This window comes from Malurus melanocephalus, unplaced genomic scaffold, assembly GCF_030028575.1.
Source record: "Malurus melanocephalus ecotype Western Australia unplaced genomic scaffold, MMel_1.1 scaffold_104, whole genome shotgun sequence".
In the NCBI taxonomy this organism is placed as follows: domain Eukaryota; kingdom Metazoa; phylum Chordata; class Aves; order Passeriformes; family Maluridae; genus Malurus; species Malurus melanocephalus.
Genome location: NW_026623336.1, coordinates 474,068 through 493,329, shown reverse-complemented (window position 1 = coordinate 493,329; position 19,262 = coordinate 474,068). Strand labels below are relative to the sequence as shown.

General features: G+C 38.4%; 1 protein-coding gene across 2 annotated transcripts in view; it reads right to left on the bottom strand.

The window, feature by feature from the left end:
- TRAPPC9 (trafficking protein particle complex subunit 9) overlaps nucleotides 1–18,384 on the bottom strand; it is a 438,425-nt gene extending 420,041 nt beyond the window's left edge. Inside the window, exons 1-5 of one of the 2 annotated variants that reach the window (XM_057369163.1) lie at nucleotides 17,790–18,384; nucleotides 8,616–8,761; nucleotides 6,290–6,418; nucleotides 2,414–2,440; nucleotides 1,113–1,234 (exon numbers count right to left, since the gene is read on the bottom strand). In XM_057369163.1, coding sequence (XP_057225146.1) covers nucleotides 1,113–1,234; nucleotides 2,414–2,440; nucleotides 6,290–6,418; nucleotides 8,616–8,761; nucleotides 17,790–18,373 — 1,008 coding nt within the window. In that variant the 5' untranslated portion in view covers nucleotides 18,374–18,384. The remainder of the gene's footprint in view (nucleotides 1–1,112; nucleotides 1,235–2,413; nucleotides 2,441–6,289; nucleotides 6,419–8,615; nucleotides 8,762–17,789) is intronic. The other variant, XM_057369164.1, reaches the window with a different exon arrangement.
- Nucleotides 18,385–19,262: the final 878 nt, after the last annotated feature.

Below are 19,262 nucleotides of genomic sequence, written 5' to 3'. Positions count from 1 at the left end.
TTTCTAGATAGAGAATCTGATCTGGTGATTTCCTCAAACAACACTGATACTGGATATCTGATAYGGCCCATCTCCTGCTGAAGTTAACCTCTCTTCAGGTATTTATAATTGAAAACTAATGAAGGGAAAAAGGCTCATAAAATGCAAGAGTTATGCCAACAAAGCTGTTACCTATTCTACTCTTGTGCATTTACATTGGCAAAAGCAAACCACTGGAGATTGAATCTATTTTAGAAAGTGCTAGGGAAGTTTTTTYAGCTCAGTGATAATACAAAAAATATGTAAAAAGTGCTGCTTCCYCAGCATTACAGCAAGAAGTTTGTCTGTAGGTCTTGAACAGACAAAAGGTAACTGTGCTTGTCTTGAAGGGTTATAAATCAGTGCTGACACAAAGTTCTTTGTTATTTGCAAGTGAAGCTGCAGTGAAGCAGTTATTACTTGCTGAGAGCACAGTGCATATTGTAATAATCAAAATATAAATATCCTGCCCTAAGCCCAACAAAGTCCATTAATTTTATACTTCTAGACACATCATACTCTTTCTAGATGAGCAACATACCCTCAAGGTAACATTAAAAAGCTGAATGCATCCTTGACAATTATTGTTTTATTGATGGATTCAAATTTATCTGACACTATGCCCGGAACTATCACCTTTCATTGCTCCTGATCATAAATTAACTCATGCACACAATTTAGCTTGTTTCATTCGTAGAGTTTCCCTTCAATATGGACATGAAAATGCTGGTAATACATATTTACAAGCTTAGTCTGAAGATACTGTATCAAACAAGAGAAATAACTAAAATTAAAGACTGATTAAATAACTCCACTGCAATACAATTRAACTTATTTTTACTGTTGATGTGGACACTAAGCCACTATTTTCACAGTAYAAATAATTCTTTTTCTTTTCTTATTATGAATGCAGACATTGGGCTTCCTTACCTGAACATTTGCACAAAAACCTAAAAATTCCTCCAGCAGAGCTGGAAACTTGTTTTACACACTTCACTGTGCCATGTTTAAAAAGATCCTCCAAAACCAAAGCTACAGCAGTTCACTGTTGAAAAGACCTTCAATGAATTTCTTTTTAAAATATCCAGGATTACCTTGCCATAGTAAGAAATGGCTTCCTTATATTTATCAATGATGTCTTCAGGACTCAGGCAGTTCTTGGCACGTCCTATCTCAGCACTGGTATCTGCATTTATCCCATTGGAAGTCAGAGCACCTGGGGGTGAACAGAGAACAGGGGCAGAAATGAGCACAAGGACTTTTGGCAAATGCTAAATATCTAAAAAGCAAACTAGGGTATGCTTTAGGTTTGACAAAGAACACACAAAGTACATTTGCCCTACCTAGAAGGAAAGTAAATAATCTTTCACGTAGTAAAAAAAAATATATCCATGATTTTTAGCACTTATCTGAATGTTTAGACTATTAATAAAGTAACAGATTGCCAAAATTATATTATGACCACATCTGAATACACAATTTTAATCTTTGAACTATTCCTTCAAAAATATGGCTCTAAAGCACAACTTAGAGGAAAAAAGGCTCAGACAAAACAGTAAGAAATTGGTTTTCTGATACAAGGAAGAAGGCAAGAGACAGAAGGGGTCTATATAGGGGATATGAATTTGAAACAGAAGGCAAGGAAATCAAGGTTATTAGAAAGAACATGAAAATTTTATTTATAAAATTTGATTTTATTGAGGAGTTAATATAATAAAAGTGAAAACATATCAAAGGTTTGGCAAGGCTCAATTCCTTCTTACATGTTACTTTATCTGTTGGATTATACAGTAATTTATTTAGGATTATACAGTAATTTATTTCTCCAAAAGGTGTCTCTGCTAAGAAGGTAAAAAAAAAAATCTGTGTTTCAGAGCTAGCCCTAATTCTCAATAGACAGTTAAAAACTACTGTGAAAATTATTTCTGAATATACTGAGAGAGCAGAAAGAATGTTTCTTTAAATATCTAAATGCTAAGGCAACTTTTTTATATGTTTATTAACCTTAAAGAATCAGACCAAGCACATCTGGAGACTAACAGTGTTTTTATGGAAGTGAACAATGTTTGTTCATGGTAATTGACAGAGCACCATGACACTACAGGACTACAATTGACCATTCAGGTTGGTCACTTCAAAAATATTTTAAAATCCTCACTAGTCATGGAAAGAATTCTGTTGATTAGAATTTTTGGAGACACAATCACACAACTACAGCATTTATTTTGTGCCAGTTACCCCTCAATYTCTTTATTTTCTCAGAATTTATAGCCAAAAGCTGAAGCATCAAGGATSACAACTGATTTTGGCAAGTGGCAGTAAATATCAATACAAATACAAAACATATMAAGTAATACAAGAAAATATTTTGGAAACATGCAGGAAAATTATGTACCTGGATCAATGAGAACTTCTTGTGCCCCTAAAAGGAGGAACAAAAATTATTTTTTTCAGGCTTAAATTGAGTCAGCAAAGTAAGTTCTTAAAATGTTTTATAAYATCAGGCTTGAACAAAATCATCAGGTTTATCAGGATCATCACTAGTATTTTGAAGGACTACCAATTAGAATTCAAGTAGTCACCATATGCTAAATCTCATTTTGTTAATAAATACACAAAAAACTTCCCACAAACTTGCAATGAATTCTAAGACACATTAAGAATTTCAGAATTTTCAGTGTATAATTTAAAGCCATATCTTTTTCCTTTATTTTTATTGTTTTAATTGGCAATTTTCCATAACAGTCCACTTAGTATTAGTGCCAGGACCTACACTATTTAAATCTCCTTGTGGGAGTTCATTTAATGTGGGARCTCTGCACAATACTCTAGAATAAAATTTCCAAGTAATTTTATCCCTTTTAATCATCACTGATTTCACTCCATCAAATTTTCTGAATAACTGAGTTATGTCAATCCAGTAAACCAGACTATGCAAGTTGTAGGAGTTGCCAAGAGTATTACAGAGTTGCATTACCAGGTATGCAACACCTCATTGCCCTAAACTTTGGTTAAACATGGCAATAAGRTTGTTAATATCAAGAGTTAAACAGTCAAAAAAATTATTTTATCAGCAAGACAGGCACTCCCTTCAGGTGATTTGCTCAGATTCCACACAAGTAAATTAGAGATTTAGATTCAAAGATACACCAACACTTTGCTCAGGTGTCCTAACTCTGCCTGGGGAAAGAGGAAGGTCAGGCAACAAAATTAAGGGCTTAGAACTCCCAATAATTAAAATCCAGAGGAGAAAGCCAAAACAGTCAGTGACCGAAACATAAGGCTGATCCAGACTGATCTTGTTTGACACATAAACCCCATGACTGACAGACCATGGCTAGATTTCCTGGCCAGCAGGAACTGAGCAACTCAGAATCTTCCTTTACACTGAAGGCTGCAGAGACATATCCAGAAATTCAAGGGAACAACGCCTAAACCTGTCCCCATACAAACAAAAGGGTTTAGGAACCTGAGAGATCAAAGTTTCTTTTCCACAGAGTCACAAAATGGTTTAGGAGGGGACTTTAAAGACCATCAAGTTCTAATCCCCTGCCCATGGGCAGAGGCATCTCCCACTAGAGCAGATTGCTCAAAAACCCCATCCAGCYTGGCCTTGAACASTTCCAGGGATGGGCAGCCACAGTAGAGAGCACAATTTTATTTGTATTTTGGAGCTCCTCTTTCCAAAGAGGTCTCTACATTAAGCAGACACCACACTTGCTGAGCAGCCTAGTCCTATGCTGTAGCCTAAAAATGCCAAATGATGGAAATCACGAGGGATTCAAGAGGAAAMTATTTCTCCTGGCTGGGTCTGGGTAGGAAACTTCATCTGGTGAAGGCAGAGCTACAGGCACAAGAAGAGGTGCAATTTCAGGTACAAGAGGAATCACTAAAGGTACCTCTCACATCTACATGCCTCAAAATTAGGCACAAATGTCAGAGTGGCATTTCTTGATTTGCTCAGAATTTGGAAACCTTTTTTTGTTTCTGGCTTTATCCAACAGAAAAAATGTAGTGGGATTTGTTCTCCAGATTCTCCAGATTAAACACTGTCCRCACAAAATTAATTATAGCAAAATAGATTATAACCAAAGGGACAGTTTCAAAAGATCTTAAATGAAAGGCAGTGCAGAGTCAAGAAAAGGTAATAAAAAGAAACTTTCAGAAAACTTTGTAAGAAAAGACATCACAGCAACAGCTGTTTGGACAGAGAGAGTTCAGCAGTTCAGACCTCAAAACAGAGATCATAACTACAGTTAGGGAACAATATCTAATGGGTCACAAAGTAATAGTTTCATCTGCAAGGGATGACAGAAAACCTGCAGTTTTTCTCCACAGGAAAGCCCTTTGAAAAATCTTGTCATATGAAACTAAAATATTATTAAAATACAACTAGAACTAAAAAGTTTGCAAACAGGACTTTGAAATACAAACTTAAAGAGAGACCCAGCAATAATATATCCAAAATATATCCAATTATTCTGATAGCTCTGACTTATTTGTTACCTTCTTTAGTAACGAGTACCCGTGACAAACAAACAGACTGCCACCTCTGTTAAATATTCATTGAAAAGTAGACAAAGGTCACTAAACAGGTGAAATTATAACAGCCAATGTAAAAAATGCATTCATAGGTCATGGGGCCAGATGCACAAATTTTAATGACTAGATATTGTATGAAAAAATAATATTCTGTGCTGAAATAAGGTAATTTTACTRTCACAACTATCTGGTTTCAACACACACAGTTCATAATAAAGATAATACAAGGCAAGTATTTACCAGACWTATAAAAGAATAAAGATTGGGGTTGCTTTTTTAGATGAAGGAATTAATTTTGACCACATTGCACAAAGAGAACTTAACATCAGCCCTTAAACCCAGCTTTGTTTCAGTCCTGGGGGAGCACAAACAAAGCAGAAGTGCTGGGTTAGTCCAAAGGCCTATGTAGCTCACACTGGTCAATGTATTTTCATTTCCTTACCCGAGCCCAGCCTCTCCTGGAAGCCACAGAAACTTCCAAGAGCCATAACACCACATGACAAGTGTCAGTTTATGTGTCAGGCTCATCTGCACAGCCCCAGAAGAGCTGAGAGCATCAGCTGAACCCCAATAATCAAATCAGAGCCCACAGAGCTGCCTGGGGGATGAAGCCCAGCAGCTCAGTTACACAAGCAGCTCTGTGGATCCCCCTAGAAACAGACTGGGGGTCACTGCCTACAGGGATATGGAGTTCATTATGGGGAAAGAACATCTTGGGATTGTACAAAATTCCTTTGGGGGTATAGGGGACCAGCCAAAGACAGGGAGAAGAAGGGATTGAGGCAGCTTAGGGAACAAGCATGGAAAAACAGAGGGGAGTGCTTGTGTGTGTGTTGGTCTAAGCACCAACTACTGGAATGGGGCTCTGGGTCTCAGCTGTGTGGCTCCAGGTGGCAGCAGCTGGTGCAGTCCAGTGGCCAGCTCCAGGATAGACTGAGGCTGTGTGTGTGCTCCCTGTGTTCCTCCAGGCCTGCTGGGAATGCCTGCTCAGCCTCCTGCCTGCCTGGACCTGGGGACACGGAGCTGCAGCAGCCTTGCCTCTGTCACACTACAGATCAGGTTACTCAGAATGACAAGCAGTTCCGTGTCACACCTATATGCTGGGTAAAGAGTAATTTCTTTCATTTGCTTCTCCATCTGCTAAGCTCTGTTTGATGTCCTCCAGTTACTTTGTTGAAAGAAATAATGACCCTTTGATCCCTACCCATACTCTTCCACAATGTTCACTTAYTACAGATCACTCTCACTTTTCATCCATCTCTTTTGCAAGACAAGAATTTAGGAAAAGTATACTAACATTAAAAAATACATTGGCCTATTGGCATTTCATGAATGAAATCTGTTTATTAAATGTTGACTTTGGAATAGGAAAAAAACAGAATAAAATGTACCAAACTTACTCTTTTAATCCATCCAGCTCTGCTACATTGTATCTACTGTATGAAAACTACCCGCATCTCCTCCAGCAAAATTCAAACTAATACAGCCACTACTAACAATCAGGTGAAGAAATCGAAAGCTTTGCAATTCTATGCAAAGTACATGTGTTGATATTAACACCAAAACAGAAAAGTCATTGTAAAAACCTTAAAAGATACAATTTTTCCCCCCAGCCCCCCTCCTCTGGCTAATCCTGTCATCAGTATAATTTTGCAGAGTTAGGAAGTAGGGAGAAGTTTTCAGACATTCAGCAGTGGCAAACAGAATAAAATTGAAATCCCATCCTTACCTGGCCTGTGCCTGTTGCCTGCCTCAGCAGAAAGAGAACCTCCTTGAGCCCTGCGAGGTCCAACTTTACCCCCAGTGCCACCTGGGTAGTGATAGATGACAGATGCTGAGCACAACCCCTCAAGAGCAGCTGTAAAGAAAAGAAAAAATCCAAAAGATTAGTTGAGATATTTTCAAATATCATGCAGTAAAGTCCATTTACACAAACAAAATAGGCCTCAAATTGGAGACCAGGAAGGCCATGGAAAAGCATGGGATACTCAATGTGATTTTCACCTCTGTGTTCACCCTCAGAACTCCCATTGCCCCAATCCTACTAAATGAATCTGTAGAAGGAAGAATTTGTTACAGTAGAGAAAACAGACATGAAAAGCACTTGATTGGATCCAATTCCACAAAACCAGGAAGATGCCAAGAGAGCTGACCAAGGTGAGACCACTCTCCCATTACCTTCAACAGCYTCATGCCCATGAGGGGAGGTTTCTAATGGCTGGATAAAGGGAAGCATATCTTTGAGAAGGAAATACCAGTACAGGTAGATCAACATCAGCTCCCTGGAGAGGCTACAAAGAAATCCTTGTGGAAGCACAGGAAGTGAAAGTAGGTGTCTGGGAACAGCACACATTGATTTATGGAAGATAAGACAGTCTTTGGCAACCTCACTGCCTCCTATGATGAGATTATAAACTCGGTGGACAAAGGAATAGCAGTGGATGTTGTGTATTTTGGCTTTCAAAAACCCTTTAGACATGTTCTCCCACAGAATGCTTACAGCCAGATTGGTAAGATTGGGATAGCTGGCCARTAAAGCAGGTGGAAAATAGGCTGGACTGCCAGACTCAAAGGACTGTGATCAGCCAAATGGCTGCCTGTGACCAGCRGTGTCCCTCAGGAGGGACCTGTCTGCAATAACTGACTGGATGATTGCACAGAGCACACCCAGAAACTTCCTGGGTGATAACAAATTGGGGGAGACACTATAGTAGGCCTTCAATGAAGAGAGAACTTGCCAGGCTGGAGATAGGGGCTGGCAGAAGCCTCATCCCAAAGCAAGTCTGGTGGAAGGCCATCAAAATGGGCCTGGAGTTCACAGGGGACTGGAGTTCACAGCAGAGAGAAGCAGGAAGAACTGGGCTTGTTCAGCTTAAAGAACAAGAGGCCAAAGATTGATGTTCCTGCTGCCTTTAAAACACCCAGTGGGAGGGCAGAGAAGAGGGGGAGCCAGGTGCTTCTGAGATGCAGTGATCGGATGAGGGTCAACCCAAGTGGACACAGGAAGTACAGCTTTAAGATAGGACCAATTTACATTTTATTGTTGTTTTTTTTTTCAAATTATAACCAGCAAAATGATAGAACAGGCAGCAATTTCCATCATTAAATATACCAGAAACTCAAGTGACTTGACAGGTCCCTGAACAACCTGGTTATACTGTATGTGATATAAGCAGGAGATCAGACTTACAAACTCGTCAAATTATTTGGATTGGAAGTGCCCCCTGGAGGTCTCTAAGTGTAATTTGGTAGCCCAACGGATGGGCCTTAAAATATGTTCATGCTTTGCACAATGAGAAAATTTTTCCTTTCCTACTTGAGGAATCCTGAGCCATTTAAATTTTTGGAATTGAGGAAGAAAAGAAGTGGGAGGTCAAAAGGTGTTAAGGTTTTCATAGTACATAACCCACAGGGCCATTAGGAAGATAAATGGATGTCCACATGGAATAAGAAAGCTAAAAACCTGGAGAAAGTGTTTGTCCTGAATGGGTATGAAATTGAGAAGGAGGAAYTGTGCTCAAAGATCCTTTTTATGGCCAATAAACAATAAAAAGCAGGTATGAAAAAATAAAAGGAAAGGATGGAGGAAAGGCAGGAAAAGAGAAGCAAATCCTAGGATCTAATATGAAAGGAATTTATCCCAGTGGAAGTTTAACACTTGCAACTTTGAGAGATATAAAGACAAAAATCTTTTTCCACAGTGGACACCCTTACGAAATATTTTTAAAACACCTATACAATCCAGTGAAAAAAGTCAAATACTTTCCAAGGAATAGTTTAAACATCAGGCACATTTTTTTAAGTACACATTAAGTAAACATCAGGCACATTTTTTTTTAGCTTTACTACAGTAACACAACTTATCGTGCAGGTTTTCCTAAACACATTTCTTTCTCATTCTTATTAACCACTTTTTACTTCAATTTAATTCTTACTCACATCTGATATTCAGATATTGGTCACCAAAATGGTTTCTACTCTTCACGATGCCTAAGGAAATGATTGAGGATAGTTTGGTTTACTTAGGTTTAGCAAGTACCACCACCTAATCCTACCTCCAAGCCAGAGGAAGTCATTGACAGAGCGCAGCAGYTCCACTGCCATGTGATAATGCACCAAGGAGTCCTGCAACATTCCAGCCTGCAAACACAGATCTCCCACGTGCTTCCGCATCCGGCCCTGGCAGCGCTTCTTATAGTGTCTGCAAAATGAAAGGCACAGCTTAGTTACTTGCAGGGAATGTTTGTTTGAGGTAATAAACACCTAAAGTCCATTCTCTTTCCTCCTTAATAGCAGATCAACATTAATTTACTCTGTCTCTGAGCCAATATCCAGTATGAATGGTARCTAAAGTAATAAGCACAATTTGAGGATATACTGGAAAAAAGCAATGTATCACATGTTTTGGCCACACAGCATTTGCACAGCTAGAGTCACACCCCAGAAAACCTCCAAAGCAAGGTTCTTGCAAGACTACAGTCTTTAGCTGCCTTTCCATAGCTGAGATGCTGCTTTTTTGCTTTTTCAGTACACCCAAAAGCTCATTGTTAAGCCAGGGTGGTCTCTTGTTCTGCTGTTTTCCTTTCCCTCAGTAGGGAATAGATTGTTCTTGTGCTTCCAGGAAGCTGTCCTTGAATAAATCCCAGCACTTTATGCTTCCCATGGAATCCCTCACAATTTGGCTCTGAGCATATTAAAGGTAGCCTTTACAAAAGCCTGCTCTGGGCCTCTGCTCTTCTCTGTTGGAACCCTCTCCACACACAGCCCAAAGGTGTTGGTGGCTCAGAATCCCCTCAGACCTCACAAACTTCCCCCTGCTTCCAGATCCTTCTTTTAAAKGGATGATGAGTAAAAAAGCACAACCACTCCAGGCAACAGCTGATAAGGTTTCTCTCTTCCTACTCTTTTTCTTACAGGTTAAAATAAAAGCTGAAGTTCTTTCCAAAAGAACAGACAAAGCCTAYTGAATATATTAAACATTGGTACAGCTGAAAAGGCAACTTGGCCAYAAAACTGTTGTGATAAAAGCATTAATCTTGGTTTGTTTGCAGTCTTTTTGGTTGTTTTTTGGTTTTTTGTTTGTTTTTACGTAAGTTTCAGCTAAAGAAAAGTAAGAGATGCAAAACAAGACACATTTGACTTGGAAAACACCTCCTGATTTAAGTGCCAGTTCAGAACAACTCTGCTCTCACAAGTCCATCRKCAATCCWGTTCTCCCTCCCACAAAAGTATCCCCTAGCATGAATGCCCCTGCTCTACCTTATATAATTGGGTTTTTAGGGAAAAATTTAAATGTCAACTTAGATATTTTATTAATTTCTCTGTATTCCTCCAATAGCATATCCAGTTGTTCTGTCTTCTAACCACATGGAGAGAGGTATGCAAGTTCATTATCCACACATCACATCAAGGAAAAACAGACCCTTATTTCTTTGGATGGTTAAACTAAAATAGAAGTTTATCAAAAATGAAATTTTAATTAAAAGAATTGATGTTGATGTCATTCTTTATTGTATACAAAATGTCCAAAGAATCTGGTAAAAATACAAAAAATCATTTTGAATTGGTGTCAGTTTTAACTTTTAGCTTTTAGGARATGTAGTGATACTGTTTCAGTTTAAGTTCATTGGAACAGTTGTTGAACAGGTTGCCCAGAGCAGCTGTGGCTGCCCCATCCCTGGCAGCRYTCAAGGCCAGGCTCGATGAGGCTCTGGACAACCTGGTCTAGTGGAAAGTGTYCCTGCCCATGGCAGTGGKTTGSAATAASATGGGCTTTAAGGTCCCTTCCAACCCAAACTGTCATCTTTTAAAAAGTTACCAAGACTATTTGAACTTAACAACTTTAGACAAGAAAAAAAAAAAACCTACGATAGCATCCACTATCCAGATGCCAAACTCTTATTCCCTAGAACGAGACTTGAATTTAAGAGGAATGCCATGATTAKGGAATGAAACTGGGTTTGGGGCAGTGGGGTTTTTTTCCAGCAAGGAACTTCCCAGAGGACCCCAGAAATGAATCAAAGTGTCACTGAAATACCGTCCAGAACAGAACGCATCTGAACAGAAAGCCTTCATGAAGTCCGTAAGGTGGAAATAAAAAAGYAAAAGGGGCACAGAACTTATGAAATATAAGGGTAGGAATAAGTACATTCATTTATTTCCTTTTGATTTTAAGGCAGACAGGGCAGGAAAAATGGCAAGAATCCAAACAATTACATGTTACTGGTTTATTCTGCTTTCAAGGCTATTAGTTTGGCTTGGGTAGTTTACACCAAAGAGAAGCATCTTTTCATCCACCAAATAATGCCATTTTGCCTTGCAGCTGGTTTGGAAAAAGTAGATGAAGAGAAACTAACTGATTTATATGGAGGCAGGACAGAAATTTAAAAAGAGAAGATATACAGAAGTGCAGACAATGTCCTTTTAAAAAGAGAAAAGCTATTGGAACCAGTGTTATTATTTACCCAAACAAAATGGAAATAATAAAAGGAGACAAGAATTATGTCTCTGWTGCTTCTTTCTTTCTAAAAAGTTACAAATAACTCCTATATAAATGTTTGCACTTTTCTGATCTATCACACTATATTCACAATTGATGTGAAGSTGTTGACATTTAATGAAGCTCAATATGACTGTTGTTTTTTATCTTTCAGATGTGTCAAGAAATTGAAATACTTATCTCTTGTTTTTCAACAAGCATGTACTTTATAGATCTTTTTAAGATGAAAAATGCAAGAAAATTTAAAGTGAAAACTAAAGCTGTTCTGCATGAGCTATGGAAGGGCACCAAATCTTACCAGGATTTCAGCTTTGAGTTATAGAAAAATAACTCCATCAAAAAGTTCCTTTGTAGTCTCAAATCAGCATTGCACAGGAGAGTATAAACCAGTTACAAATCATGTTTTCCTAATCTCTGCATTCTAGAATGAAGATTATAAATGCTTTATATTGCTTTATGTTGAAGATTACATCGCTTTAACTTTTCTTCTGTTTTTTACATAAGTAGCAGACTTGGAGAATCACTGTTCCCTTACACAGTTATAAGTCCTTTCAAAGACACAAAWGCTTCCAGTTCCATGTCTCTACACTTTCAAGCAATCTCTATGTTTATGGACAAATTAAATTCCTTATTTTCTCAAAAGCATAGTTTAAAAGTGTTTTTCCAGACTTTCCAGCTAAGCATATGATTAGGTTCATAAATATGAGCCATACAGCAAAGGAAAAGAGGWGATGCCTGACTCCTAAATCAGAACCTGATACTGGGAACCATTTTGATCACACGGCCTCACCAAACAGCTTTTCCTAACCTAATTTTGCTGCTGATTTATGCACATGTCAATGTATCCAAAGTTTGAAGGCATTTATTCACTCGGATCATCAATAATCATTGCTGATAAAAAACACTTCTTTGGGAAACTCTCTTTATTTATAGACAAACAGATAAYTCATTCCTGGTGATGAAGAGATTTGCTACTAGTTGTTCAAAACTGAGTTMATTCCAACTATTTTTAGGCTCTACAAGGTGGTGCCAAGACAGGATCCATCTCCTACAGTCCCTGCAAGTCTTTGCCATCCTTTTGGAAAATAATTTTTCATTAATTATAGAGTAAGTTTGTAMCAAATAAATGTATAAACTGTGTCTTAATCAGGCATTCACAATTAAGTACAGTGAAATTCAATTCCTTCAAGTATATTCAAAAATACAAAAAAAAAAAGGCTTCACTGAAACTAAACCCACTCTCCACAGACAGCAAAACTTAATTCATATTTGGGAGGCCTCTTTTTAAAAAAATTCAGTATCTACATCAGGCCCTTAAAATCACATCCAAGTGACTCATTGTTTCTTCAATGCATACTGGGGTGAAAATTTAATGGGAAAAAAGTTTTGTGTGCATATATATTCATATATGTATATATCTCAGCATAAAATGATGATTGCTCATTTTAATACCAAGCTAGTTTTGCTTCACAGCTTTAGCTGAAGAGCCTCAAAGTAAGATGTTTACAGATACCTTCTTTCTCATTTATTTTTAATTAAAACATGGTTTAAAAATTTTGGCTCTCTCCTACTTAATCCTAACTTATTTGAGAACAGGAAGCCCATGTAAATTAACAACTAYTTCCTCTAGGGTAAGAGGACAACCTTTTTCAGTTCCTTGAAGCACCCTACTGCCAAGAGCAGTTCCTTAATTCTTCCTCTAGAAGATCATTTACAACATTAAATTTCAAAGAAGTACCCAAGTCTCACCCCAAGATACCCTACAAACCCCTTCCTGAGTGTGACACACCCAGAAACATCCCCAAGGAAGGCAGTGCCACCTCATGCAGGACCACCCATGGAATGCTCCTTAGTGCCAGTCACCCAAACTCTTCTTCTGAATGTCCCCACCACAGGGAAACATTCAGCTGACTACAGAACTATTTTTAAATCTTATTCTCTGAGGTTAGTTGGGTTAATTCTCTACTAAACACACTCATTCACAGGAATAACCACAATCATGACCAATGACCACTGCTACTGCTTCAAACAGGAGGACAATAAATCCTTTCCAGGAACTACAAAGMACTACTCGATTTCCATTTCTGCCTCATTTGCTCTATAGGATATGTGCTTTATTCTTTCATCTCCAGCTCTTTTCTAGGAYCCCAGGATAATTTTATGGAAAATTCAGTGCAACAGTGTTATATTTGAAGTGAGAATTCATTTTCACTGCAAACCATCCAGAAACAGGTTTGAAGGCATTTCTGGATCCTCAAAATTTGGCTAAATTTACAAACAAGAAACATGCAAAATCAATTTTCAAAAGTGTATTCATGCAAAATGCTTCAACAAAAATTTCCATCAAGTTCTACTAATTCCAGTTAGCATGCAGAGCTATAGATATCACCAATCATAACATTATCCAGACTTAAAGAGACACAGCTACGGCGTTGGGTCGACTGCCARAACTTTTGAATTTGGAAACCAAACACAGGCAGCAACAGCTTCATGGCTTTGGAGTTTCAAAAATAAAGCAAATTCCAGAGGCCAGCAGCCGCCTAAGCAGACTATGTGTGTCCTACAAAAAAACTCAGCATTGCTACCAAATATAATTGCCAAATGCGCCAAAAGGGGGCAACTGCAGTAGTGAGGCTCCAGGCAGCAATTATTTTTGTGTGTACTGAAAAATAAAGATAAAAAGCAACACTAAAATATGCAATGAAGGCGAAGTGGAGAGCCAGGACATGGGAAAAAAGCTAACTATTTTCAAAGATACACAATCACAGCCTACCTTTTTAGACCCAACAACAAACTCACAGGGCAGTATGAGAGAAGAAGGGGGGAAAAAACAGAAAGGAACAAAACAGAAATTAGAAAGACAGAGAACAGAAAGAAAATTAACAGCCACATACACATACTGAAATCATCAACTTTCATAAATCARTGCACAAATCCCAACTATGACACCGTGTGGAGAAAGACACACCTGTAAACAGGGCCCTACATGCTCCTCACTCCAGAGCATTAAATGGATGCCAGTATTAAAAAAGAAAGAACCTAACACACAAACTAATGTAAACAACATTAAAATGAGCTTATTCAAGTAGACTTACAATCATACTTAAGTACGCTTATTTTCGTAGCTGAAAACAGAAATAAAATAGAAAACTTAAAACAAATGGGATTTTCAGTATTTCTGGCACATGTTTCCTATTTTCAGTTTGTAGGACATTTTTATCATAATGAGAATATGTGTTTCCATTGTTCTCCATAAAGCTCCCAACCTCTACAAATACCTATCAAGTGCAATTGATTCCAGRAACTTTTTAAATTATTCTCAGCAGCCCTGTGACCACATAAATATTTTACCCAATTTACAGCTGAAGAAACAGAAAGAAAAATTAAATCAATTTGCCAAAATCCCCTCTTGGCTGAATGTTCCCAGGAATTAAAGACAACTTTTCTTCAAAACTTTTTAGGACTTAGCCCACTATTTTTCATACATAAAGTTTTCTGCCAGCCAAAAAGAGTTGTTCTAKACACATAAYACAGTGRATTTGTGTATGTTGTCYTTTSAATTATGGGACTGTGTYTCTCCTGCTMATCACACGAGCATCTTGCAAAAGAYAMAKATCATCCTCACWTTTTTTGAGAATTACCTTATTTGAAATGCAGCATAATAATTTATGTTTCTAATTTATGAACTTTCCATCTTAAAAGAACCAATCGTTGCAATTTTTATTCAACCAAGCTAATGAAAGTCTAACTGGGTGTGGGAGATCAGGTTTATATACAGCCCTGATCATCACATAAGTATTAACCTTAATATTTGGYACTAAAATGCGTGGGAGAAAAGTATCTTTTAAGAAACAATGGTCAATAGTTTAATTACTCTTCAAATCACATGAACGGATTTACTATATATCATGTAAATTCTTTACATATTTTCATTCAATCTATCATCCCAGTTCAACAGCTCCAGGTTACGGTTGCACCACACACTTAATTAGACTTTTGCTACACACTGAAATTTAACTTCAATTTCAGAAGGTATAGGAAAATATATGTTTAGTTAGCCTAAACAGGCATCCGCAATTACAGCAGCAGAGATTACCCTCTGCTACAAGCACAGAAAATGTGTCTTCTCTTCCATCTATTTAATGTAGAACATTTGTGCTTTTTAACTAATTGGTTGCACACTTACTGGAAGGCTGGGATACATTATATAAAAAAAAAATAAAATAAAATGGACAGAAAGTACATAAAAAAGAGCACAAGGACATTCTTTACCTTTAGTCCTTTAGAAATTTCCACCTGTTCTAGAAAAATCTGTTTCATTTACCTCAGTATCTCAATATCATATTTGTATTTCATTCTGTAAAATCATTATGCTGACAATGAAGCAGCAAAAGTTGTTCTGCCAGATGTTCTCATACCCACTTCCGGCATTCAAACAACTTTTAGCCCTCCCTGAACAGAATTACATATTCAATTTTGAAGAAACAGGAACTGGTTTCTATTGAAGAAGGTTGTTCCTAGCCCTGTATCTCCCTGGCATGCAATGCTTTCCCTTAATTAGTGAATCTGTCACTACAGAAGGGAATGTGCTAAAATGAAATCCTGTTATTGCGATTTGAGCAATAAAAAAACTCCCAAGTAACAAAATGCAATATTATCATCAGTTCACATACAAAGACTTTGGCTTGAAACTGTTAAGTCAGTTTAATGAACTGATCTGAGTTCAACCTTATTCCATGGACCTGAATTTCCACTTTATAACAGACGACAGAGATGCATCAGGCTACATGAAAGGTGTCTAGAAAGGCTCCTGTTTAGCAGGAGCCACTAAAAATACTTTTTCACTCTGTTTTCTTATGTTTTAATGTAAAAATCTTTTTTTTCAAGTGTTTCAAAACAATGAGAAGTACTACCTCCATAGTATAATAAAACTGAAGAACCTTCTAGCTATTGAACTGAACAACTGGAATATTTAACACCTTTTCTTTGAGCAGTTCGGTGCAGCAAACATTTCTAGTACATCCATTGATCCAGACTTACTGAAACACTGTTTGGTATTCAAACCTCCCAAGCAAAGTTGTGTGCAGAGCTGAGCCAGCGATTAACTCTGGAAAAACTCCTGTGTCTACACAGGCAGGGTCACACACCTTCCATYCTGCAAAGAACTGAAGCATCACACTAAATCTGTTTGAACTTSTCACTGCAACAGCATAAAATATCTGCTTGGAGATGTGTGGACACACATTATGCTGTAACTCGAGCTCCCCACCAGTTCAGAACCTCATACAGAGTATTATTTCCCACTAGCTACAACACAGTCACTGCTCAGAAACAACTCATTTCTTTAAGAAAACAATTTCCAAAGTACAGTTCTTTTAGAAGACACAACTGAACAGCAGAATTAATTCTGATTTTGAGATTTTGGGTCTACAATTGCCATTTTCTCATCTATYTGGAACAGGAAATTTTGATTACATTCAACCAAAATACATTCAAACTGAGGAAAGGACAAGACTCTAAAAACGCTTGTCCAGTCTACCAACACATTTTTACCACCCATCTACAAAAAGTAGAAACAAAGTAACTTATATTGATAAATAACAGTGCAAGGACAAACCAGGGACCAACAAGTGAGAGCCAGTTCAATTGCTCACCAATGAAAAGCAGGGCACAGGGGTACTGGTGGTCCTTCAAGCAACCACAGATAATTGAACAGAAGGTCTCAAACTAATCAGAAACCTGGAATGCTTCCTTCCTGTTTCTAAGGCCAGGACTAACTATRCAGGCAGAGATGATTAATGGGATCTAAAGGCTTCACAAACCTGCCTGGAGAGCTCTGGGCTTTTACACACAGTAATAAGCACTGTTGGCATCTCTACAGTACAACACAGATATGAACACTATTATTTCCATCTATATCCTGTGTTTTGACAGGACTCCCACACCTCTGTCTTTGCCAGGACAAAAGGTGGCTRCTTCCATGCGCTGGATTTGACTGCAAACAGCAGAGTCAAACAGATTTTGCACCTGCTTGTAGCTATCAAGCCAGAATTACTTATCCCTTGCACAAGAACTATGCCACACTCAAATCTGACAGATGAGTATGCAAATGAGGAGGAAGGAAAAATGGGGGGTRGGGAAAAACTCTAACAKACACAAAACCAAAAAGCTGTAGCAAACAGGTAGCAAAACAAGAGAGGTAAAAGCGATAACGAATAATTACATAAAACAAGAAAGACATGGAAAGATGCTGGACTTCATCATCAAAATAAACAGTCATTCCCACAGAATGAAAAAGTAGACAGATTTAGAGGAAAAAGAATACAGTAAGTAGGATTAGTCAAATGTTCCTCAACATGATATAAAATTAGTTTCATTGCTGATAACTGAACTTTTTTATTAATAATGTGTATCTATAAAACATTGGAAGCTTTGCAGCAAAAATTCTCATTAGAGCAGAATCTGTGAAACCRCTCCTGTGACTTCTTCCTACTATTTGATGAGCTTCATCAATTAAATGTATATATGTAAACAAGCTCAGAAYATCAAAGAACAGTGAGACTACAAGTTATATTCTCTTAAACTACAGCAGACAGACACAGAAAGATCCAGGCACAGCCTCTSTTGGAACAAGGCTCACCTTGTCCTTTCTAATAAGCTTATCCTAAAGGCTGGCAAGTGCCACAGATTTTTTTTTAAGACCTGTGAGCTGACAAAAGTAGCTGCTTACCTACTATCAGTGTCCAGACCTACAAAATCCTTCTTCTCAAAAGGAACACAGAGGAGGGGGATCTTGTCTCCAGACTTATCGGTGGCTCTGTCGAGTCGCTTTGACTCCAATACTATGAAGAGGGACTCGATAAAATCTTCTATTCTCTTCTCCACAGTTTCACATTCATCATAACTGGGATAAAATGCCACATCAGTGCGGGGCTGCTCTGCAATCTCTCCTTGAAGCCCAAAGACAAACAAYCGGGAATCATAGAGAGTAGAACCATACATTTCCTTATGAAGATGGAATTTTTCAAAAGTCTGAGGCCATTCCTTTGCAGAAGAACAGTCAGTGATAGTGATCAGMCCCACGACTTTGCGGTGTGTCTGAAAATCCCCCCACTCATTGTTCTCMGGAGGATAATGGTGCCTGTATCGGATGTAGAGCACTCGCTGCGAGTCGCGCACRTTCACTTGGCTCACGGCCGAAATCCGCTTGTAGATCCTGAAAAAGCTCTCTTCWGGGACAACGCCAATGGGCTGAACCACGACCAGGAGGGTCTGATGATCCTCAGCACACTGCATGTAGTCAGGAACACTCATTTTGCATCAGCTGCAGGCTAGTGAAAGAAAAACATATATTATATTTTACATTCAGAAGTGCACGGGGTTACTGAATCAAACCAAGGCTTTGATGCTAAACACTTCTGCATCCTGAATATGTGTGCTACAATACCACTATTTGCTTCATCATTTTACTAAACCTCCAACCATGCAGACTACTGACATTATACTGTGCATAAGAGTACTCTTAGTCACCTATCAAACAAACATCTGTAACTTAAGTGTTTTCCAACTGAATCTTCTTCCCTGTGCAGCTACACGAGCCAGCTCACACAAGGGGTAGCAGAATCTCTACCACAGCCACTGGGCAGAAATTCCAGGTCAGAAGATCCCATCAGACTCAGGTTCTTCAGTCCCATTTTCATGTGGAAACAAGGAAAATTGTGTGGGGTGAGATGTAAACAGGCACCAAATCGAGATCACGAAACTTTACACAGCTGTCAGTGCTTGCACATGGCCAGGCAGAGGAAAATCAGGACCAGAACATTTTAGAGGAAAAGCTAAGTYTTGTTTTCTCAAAACACATGTAAGTAAGTACCAGGCAATGTTTTCTGCCTTTACATTTAAGTATTTAGAATTCCTTTTCTCCTGAGGTCTCTAAAACCGATTACTGCACTACAGCTGGGTCTTGAATGAAGAAGCACATCCCTGAGTCCTYTCATGTCTCAGACCTCCTGGACCCCTCGGATCCCCTGGTGGATTTCAGCTACAATGAACGCTCTGAAACATACATACCGCCAAAAAATACAAACAAACCAAACCCCCACAAACACACGGACTAAACAAAACAACACAAACACAGCCCAGCTTTAGACTGACACTCCGGGTTTTACAAGCAAACCGATGAGTTCCGAGCCCACGGGGGCAC